The sequence below is a fragment of the Erythranthe guttata genome, chromosome 14 (genome assembly GCF_056151865.1).
Source record: "Erythranthe guttata isolate IM_541 chromosome 14, IM_541, whole genome shotgun sequence".
In the NCBI taxonomy this organism is placed as follows: Eukaryota; Viridiplantae; Streptophyta; class Magnoliopsida; order Lamiales; family Phrymaceae; genus Erythranthe; species Erythranthe guttata.
The window spans coordinates 23,264,096-23,273,161 of record NC_142546.1 but is presented as its reverse complement, the minus strand read 5'-3'; the positions used below and the strand labels follow the sequence as shown (position 1 = coordinate 23,273,161).

Below are 9,066 nucleotides of genomic sequence, written 5' to 3'. Positions count from 1 at the left end.
TTAATAATAATAATAATAATAATAATAATAATAATAATAATAATAATAATAATAATAATGTAATAGATAATAGAAAATCTTGGTCGTGCAAAAAGGCCTAAAACCTAGTTGTACCATTTCTATTCTTAATAAATCGACAATATTTTTTGTCTTGTTTAGTGGAGTACTTGGCACGTGACCAACAAGGTGCACCTATTGTATGTAGATAACTAAATAACAAATAATTAGGAAAACTTAATTAGGGGTGTGTGTGTAAAAAGTAAAGAGTACAGGGATGATAAGGTAAATAAAGAATATGCTTTAAGAAGGAAGATCATATATCGATCAGGAGTGTTGCAATGCATTGTGTCGTGTTGCTTAACAGCCCAGTTTTTTGAAAGTTGGGAAAGCGAAAAGTGTTTATTTTTGTATTGACACTTCTTTCTTCGTTTTACTCTTTTTTTCACTTCACTTTATTGACATTTTATTTTTGCTGTATTTTTACACTTTATTGACAATTTATACATTTTTATATTATATTATATATATGCGAATATGCAACTTTATATACATACATGTAGACTCCTCTTTTTCAAAGACTTGCTTTGATGGAAGGTTCAATTTTTTTATTTTATTTTATTAATTCTTTATATATTTTCCTTTGGGCTTCCTAGAAATTACTAGAAAATAAAATAGATAATCTATCCTTAATTGAGTCCATGTAATCGAATATCCGCTAAAGGCCATTAGTATGGGCCATATTTCATTTATTTGGCCCATATAATAATACTACACTATTGACAAGCCCAATTTATTATATTTCATTAACTGTATTTTTTGGTGTATGGGCCACCTAACTCTTTCCTTTTATACTTTTTTCTTTGTAGTTGGATCCTTTATTACTTTTTTGTGCCTCCGTAATTTTAATGAAGCATTAACTGTATTTTTTTTCTTTTCAAATTTGTCATATATCACTCTTAATTAGTTAGTTGGGAAACAATTGCCGATAGTGATTTTCTATATGTTTTTTTTTGCTACAACTATACATATTTATTAATTTTCTTAACATGCGCACATCATATACTAAAATGACTTATAATATCGAATACTAGGAGTACATAACAATTTTCAAATGACACTGCTCATTTTACTCAACGGACCAATTGGGGCATTTCGGACAATTCTTGAACAAAGAAAGTTCATTACCAACACTACACTCACAAGTTATATCCCTTTCCAAGAAAAATATGTACTTTTTGAGAAGGAGAAGACAATAGTTTTTACCAAGCAACAAGTTATACGGTTTCTGATTGCTGTGGTCTTTTGATTCATGCAATTGGCAATTGGGGAAAAGTGGAAATCCATACTGCTCTATATAGTACGGACACGGGAACGCGGACACATCGAAACAGGGGAAATATAAACGGGAACGGGAAAAATGTATAAATATTAAAAATATAAAGGGTATATCAATAATTTCTAAATAGTATTATAATGTTTCAATTAGATATTTCTAAAATGTTTCTGACAAATGTCATGATGTTCCGTTTTTCGACACAAGTGTGTTCGTAAGTTTCCGTGCATCATAGCTACAACTTGAAAAGATATGTGAAAATAACATTAACAAATTGGAAATAAATGAAGGACCACTTCTGATTTGGTATACTAAAATAATGCCTGCAATTTCCAATGACGAAGGAAGGGTGTGGAAAAGTATAAGAATTTAGAGAAAAAAAAAAAAAGAATAAATATATTTATAGCAGTAGAGATAGGTAATAAAAAAATAAATATTTAAGGTGGGGGGAGATAAGATAAGGAGGGGATAATGCAGAGTAAATAAAAACCCACCCAACAGCAAAATCTCTTTCTTGTGGATTCTTTTATCCAATCGAACATCTTCTTGCAGAGAACATGTCCCTTTATTCATTAAAAAAACAAATATAATTAATATATATAGAAAAAGAAAATAAAAAGAAAGAAAATAAAATGTGTGAATAAATGTTATAGTTAGTTTGGTGGTAATAGAATTTGGACGGTGCTTCAAAATCAGGGTGCTGAGAGTCTTTGTTTGATCGGTGCTGTGGAGAAGCACGCAGACAAACACCCCCTCACAAGTCAAAAGTCAAAACCCATCACATGCTTATTGCTCTGTATTTTCCACGTGGATATGATTTAAAAAAAAAAGATTATTTTGAAATAAAATGAGAATACTATAATGAATTTTACAATTCAGAAACTTAAACTTGGTTATTACGAGATCTTCCAGAATGTTCTTATTACTGTTCAAGTGATTGAATTGTTTGAGTTATGAATATAATATATGTTGTTATATGAATATTATTTATTAGGTTAATATATATAGTCCAACTTGCATGCATATATAATTGTGGCATGCGTATACAGGACCAATGAGGGTCATGTTTTTTAGAATTGGATGCTATTCCCGATTATTTAACCCATGTGTATTTAAATTGTAATTTGATTAAATAGATGTGTGTATGATTATGTGTAGATTTACTGTTCAAATTCATCCAATATAAATAATTAAGTGTAACATCTAATTTTGTATAATTTTTTGCACTAATTTAGCAGTTTATATAAATAAATAAAAGTTATTTTTGGAAAAATAATATTGTTGCTTTTGGAACTTTAATTTTAATTTGACTTCTAGTTATGAAATAACATAAGTGAATTATATATAAGTACCGTGAATTAAAATCAATTATGATTGAAGTGAATAATATTGAACACTAATTATTATAATGAGACATTTAATAAACTCTGTCGGTTCTGTGTTCATAATATACCCGTTATGTGTCTTTGTCAATGTGTTCCCCTTAGATATGTTCTGATAATTGGAGTTTTGCTGCAGCCTGATTGATCTCAACCGTACGTTCAACCCAGGATCTAGATAGTAGCTACTCACACAATAATATATATACTTAATAATAATCACTAATCTAAAATTATGCTTTATAATGTTAGTTAAATAACGTAATTAGCTAGGCAACCCTAAACAGAAAGAGATTGATAAACTGAAAACAAATAACCTAACTGAAAATGTATATAAATATAACAGTTGGTAAATCGGTTAAGACATATATACACATAACATCACACATGAAACAGTTGTGTTGCAGTCATATATATAACCTGATCGATCTACCTCGATTAGTGTGCCAAACCCAATTTGTTTTATATTCATTTCTTGGTGGGGTGGGTTTCCGGGGTGGGGTGTGATAATGTACGTTCTTATGAAGCTTCCAGAATAATTGGTCACTGTAATTTATCATAAAATGATTAATTATAATTATATGATTAAACATTTTTTGATCGGACACATGATCAATATGAATCTTGATTTGGTGAAATACATATATAGTTGGTCCGGCCCTTAGATAGGCCCTTATATTTTATCTAATAATTGTACTTTTATTTAGATGTCGGTTAATTTGGTGAATAATATTGGCCATGAATATAATTAATGAAATTAAATAATGGTGTAATATATAGAAACACCGGCACCGGAAATTGACGGCCGACGGAGCCCCACCGGCAGGTGAGTGGACTGACTACTGACTAGTGTCATGTGAGTGGGGTTTTAATTTATGGGTTGTTAAAAGAAAGTAATATTTAAGCCAAAGTTAAGAGTTATCGATCATATTTATAAAGTACTGTTTCCACTCAAATTTAGATATGTATATATATTCTTACTGGTATGTATACATATAAATTATTACTATGGAAATTAATATATATAGTTGTGCACCACCAAAAGTACTTATGGCAACCGGCATGAAACAGTTGTTAGATTAGATAACTGCCATTGGTACAGAGACCCAAATTCTACTTATCCCAGTTGCTATGACGCAAAGAAAATTAATGTCATGTTATTACGTAAAAATTAAAATCAAGTTAATTCAATTACATAATAATATATATCTAACACGCACATATTATATTATAATTTATATATATATAAATATATATATATATATATATATAATGGGTGGGATCCTTCTCTATTTATCATACGTATGTATGAGCTAACCCATAATTATTTCAAAGATCATCAATTTAATCGATGATGCTTTTCAATACAGCAATACATACACCCGATCGAATATCTGACATTTTTCATATGCATATAATAATATAGCAACTAAAGCTAGGCAAGATTGTTTGATTTTTTGCAGGAAAAAAAAAAAAAGAAAAAAAAAAAGTTCACCAACTTTATGATGATTGCCATTATATATATATAAACAAAATATAATATAATTAGTAAGGCGTCTCTATATAATTTTATATACATACAAATATAATATATATTAAAAAAAAAATAACAATATTAATAATGAACCACTTGTATGTATATATATAGGGTTTATTAGGGATAACCCCCTTGTTCATATTTTCTAATGAGGTAGATCCAATTAATTTTTCCCTTTTTGAGATACACCCAAATTTGCCAACTTGGCAAAATATATTATGTAATTTTCCTTTAATACCCCTTTTTTATTTTGTTTTATTTTTGAACGGTATTTACTTTCTTAACTACGTGATATGAGATTGCTGATATGTTGCCTAAAATCACGGAATAAAATTACGTGAGTATATTGGCGGTTTCTATCAAATCTTGTACAACCGGTTTTGAAGAATTTATCCAGCGTTTCATCGTTTTCCATCGGATTTGAAGATAGGTTCGGATTTCATCGTTTTCATCGTTTTTTATCTTTTTCCATCGTTTTCATCGTTTTCAATCGGGTTCGGATTTGAACCGGTTTTGAAGAATTTATCCAGCGTTTCATCGTTTTTCATCGTTTTCCATCGTTTTTTCACCGGCGTGGAAATAGGTTCGGATTTAAGCGTTCATCGTTGTCCGTTAGAAGATGATGATGTTTGTTTGGAAAAGGATTGACAGAGTTAGAAGAGGATGGTTCACGCAGATCGGACCAGAGTTGTTTTATATGAGCTTCGTAGTTGGTTTATGCAATAATCGGAATAATTGTCCGCTGTGGTCGAGTTCATGTTTTTTATCCCGATCGATAGTTGGTTTATTTGTTTATAACAGTCGATTTAAGTGTGTTGGGTAGTACATTAAAATATAGTTCGTAGTCTTTTTTAATTTAGCGTATGGATTTTGCATTTTAAGTTTATTTTTGATGATATTAATGTATTGTCATTCAAATGTATTTGCAGTCTATTTAATCATTTTTTAGTATTCTGCATTTTTTATTTTGTTTCATGATTTTAGGTTTTTTCGATGGCGAATTTCGTACGGATTTTGTTGAGGTTTGGTGGGTTGGTTGCTATAAAGAGGTGTTTACGATGTATTGGCTCGGTAACTTCGGTTAAGTGTTAAACCGTTGTAATACAGTAGTATACTATTATGAATACCGCATGATACTACCATTATCATTTTATTATACTATTATGATATTATTAATGTACTAGAGTTTTTTAACTCGACATATTGGTTTGATTGTGTTATGATGTGTTTTATGTATTTTATCAAAACCCTAGATTGAAATTATGAGATTATTAATGTTCTATTTTATTGGTTATGTTGGAATACTTTACGTTGTTGTTGTTCTCAATGTTCTTGTCATTTCAGTGGTATATTGTTTGTAACACAATTTCATATCACTACTATAACCGTAATATACTATCATAGCAGATTAATGTACTATATTGAAATTATTAATATACTATGTGGTTGAATAATACGGGATCTATAGTCGATTAACGAGATCCATAGTCGAATTAGATCAATAAGATAGTCTATTACACGATATAAGGAAAATTACCCTAATTGATTAGTATTTCAAACAAACATATTATTCAGTTTCCATATATATTATTATTTTTTCATATATATTATTATTTACCCTAATCGTTTTCATATAATAAGGAAAATTACCCTAATTGATTAGTATTTCAAACAAACATATTATTCAGTTTCCATATATATTATTATTTTTCCAATAGTCAATTAACTAAACCCATAGTCGAATTAGATACATGGGATAGTCTATTAAAAGATATGAGATAGTCTATTAATTTTAAAACACAAATCCGCCGCCGTCACTTCTCAAATCTAGGGTTTTGATGATTTTTCGGCCCATAGTCGATTAACGAGATCCATAGTAAAATTATACTAGTGGGATAGTCTATTAAATGATATGGGATAGTATATTAATACAGATGTAATTCGACTATGCATCTCGTTAATCAACTATGGGCCGAAAAATTATCAAAACCCTAGATTTGAGTAATCCTAGATTTGAGTAACCCTAGATTGGAGCAGTGACGACGACGGCGACGGCGGCGAAAGACGATATCACTCCTAAATTGATTGTTACGACCTTGGATGCGGGAGCGGCGGAGGTCTTGGTCGTTTTTGGCGGTCTTGGAGGTGGAGGTGGTCGGATGTGGTGGTGGTGGAGGACTAGGCGATGGTGGAGGTGTTGCTTATGGCCAATATCGTTGTTATCGTCGTTGGCCACCGGCGACAACGGTGACGGAGGTGGCGGCGGTCGGAGGTGGAAGCGGCGAGCCCGGCGGGAAAATAGGGAGGGATTTCGGAGTGCAGAAAATCGTCAATCGCCGGTGTATAAATTTCTGGTTTTCTATGGGACGTTTTGCAGATTTTGATAGTGGTTTTGTGGGGATAGTGTTTTAACGGGAAAATAGAGAGGGATTTGATATTATTTCAAAAGGTAAAGTAACGGGATTTGTGGGATTTGATTGAGGGTAATTATGTAATTTAGAAAAGTTTGGGTTTTTATCAAAATGACAAATTTAAATTTGGATCTACCCCTATTATTTGAATGTTTAAGGGGTTATATCTAATAGACCCATATATATATATATAGTTTACAACCTGCGTGAGTGGTGGTTCAATTAGACTGCAGTTCCCGAAATTCACTATTTTATTGTAACTTCAATTCATTATATTTTTCTTCTTCTCAATCTTACCACACTGCATAAAACTCTTCTTCTTAACTTACCCATTCCTCTCTCTCACTACTCTTTCTTCGTTTTCACCTTTTTCTCTCTTTTTCTTCATCATACATATATATACATACACACACACATATATATATATATATATATATAAAGTTATTTTCAATATGGATGATATTGAATTCATGAAATCTGCTGCTGAAGATCAGATGGAAATGATGTTGATGCAGATGGATAAGCTTCCAGATTTCTCCGCCACCGCCACTTACGATCATCATCACAATATTCCTCTTATGGATGAGTTTAACAATAATTATAACACCGTTCTTCAAAATCCGACATTCGTGAACCACCACCCTTCTTCAACCATATCATTTGCCGGCGGGGTTCATCACGAGCCGCCGTCGTTCCTGCAGCATCCACTCCCCAATACCAGCGGCGGAAGATGGCAAACTGACGAATATTACGATGACCACTCCGGTACCGGCGGCGGAGCAGCGGCGGCACAGAAGCGGCACTCGAATATGGCGGCGATGCGGGAGATGATTTTTCGGATAGCGGCAATGCAGCCGATCCACATCGACCCGGAATCGGTGAAGCCGCCGAAGAGGAGGAACGTGAAGATATCGACCGACCCCCAGAGCGTGGCGGCGCGCCACCGCCGCGAAAGGATCAGCGAGCGGATTCGGATTCTTCAGAGACTGGTCCCCGGCGGGACCAAGATGGACACGGCATCCATGCTCGACGAGGCCATTCATTACGTCAAGTTCTTGAAAAACCAGGTTCAGTCGCTCGAGAGGGTGTCGGCGAATCGTCCGTCGGCGGCGGCGGCGCCGGACGGAATTGGATTCCCGGTGCCGATGTTGAGTGGGAACTATTTTCCGGCGGGTATGAATAATATGAAGGGATATCATCACTCTTCCCCTCCTAATGTGCAGATGCTTGAATAATTAATTAATTAATTACTTAATTAATTATTGTTTAAGGCATGCAGCTGATAGAGAGAGGGAGATGGTTAATTGACTTTGTTTAGTGAAAAATTAAGAGGCCTTTCGCGCTTTGATTAAGGGATTAATTGTGGGGTTTGTTTTGTAATTAAAGAAAGTGGGCTATATATTTTCGTTATCAACTTAATTATGAATGCCCTAATTATGTGGAGTAATAGTAAAACGTTGGAAATCGATGTGATTAAATAAATATTTTGAGGCAGCCGCAAAATCTTTCAGTTAATTAACAAATGGAGTATTAAGTATAATTAATTAGGTCAAACAAAATGGTTTTCAGTGCTGGGTATATCTTTAAGTAGAATCAACACTGATTATTATGCTTGGATTAATTAAAACCCCATGTGCAAACTATCCCCATTCCCCCACAGCAACTTTTGTTGTCATGTTTGCAAAAGAAAGAGAGAAAATCTAGAGAGAGAAGAAGCAAGAAAATAAAATAAATTAATTAATTAATTAAAGAAAGCGATTGGAAATTGGGACCATTGGAAAATTGGATTTGAGGCATTTTCATTGCACCAAAAAGGGTCAACTAGCAAACACATGCTCCTTAAACTGGTAACTTGTAGGTCCGGTTGATTTGTATATGTTCATTGTTCACTCTCTTTTAGGGAAGGTAACGAGTACGAGTTTGCCGGGTCTTAGATCCGGAATCGACCGTTTTAAGACGGGTTTAGATAAGTTAAATGGTGAATTTCTAGAGTAGGATGGTTCTGGATCGGATTACGAATCTTAAACAAGATATTTTTTTTATTTTCAATATAATGTTGTCACTTCTATTTCTATCATACAAAATTACAAATATCCCACTTCATTATTAATTAGTTTTTTTTTTTCCAAATTCTCCCTTATCATTAATATAAAATGCAATGAATGCATCATTATATTAAATTATTAATACTCTTCTGAATATAAATATTTATTTAATGAAAAAAAATATTATTGGTCCAATGGATGCCTAATTATAGAAATTTAGTTGCGAGATCATACGCCAAAATCAAAATTAAAGAGTGTGCAAACAAAAGGCAAAGGATAAAATCATAAAAGGGCATAATCATGATACGCCAAGGCACGAGAAATCCACGTGAACTTCTGACACTGTGCGGTGGTGTTTTAA

At 32.8% G+C, this 9,066-nt stretch overlaps 1 protein-coding gene across 1 annotated transcript; it reads left to right on the top strand.

Moving 5' to 3' along the window:
- Positions 1 to 6,916: 6,916 nt before the first annotated feature.
- Positions 6,917 to 8,288, top strand: LOC105959222 (transcription factor HEC2). The gene has a single exon (XM_012983277.2). The coding sequence runs from the start codon at positions 7,113 to 7,115 to the stop codon at positions 7,893 to 7,895; it is 783 nt and encodes a 260-aa protein (XP_012838731.2). The 5' UTR covers positions 6,917 to 7,112; the 3' UTR covers positions 7,896 to 8,288.
- The last annotated feature ends 778 nt before the right edge of the window (positions 8,289 to 9,066 follow it).

What these genes read in the sequence shown, in the direction of transcription:
- LOC105959222 (XM_012983277.2), top strand. Translation starts at nt 7,113, where the DNA reads ATGGATGATATTGAATTCATGAAATCTGCTGCTGAAGATCAGATGGAA.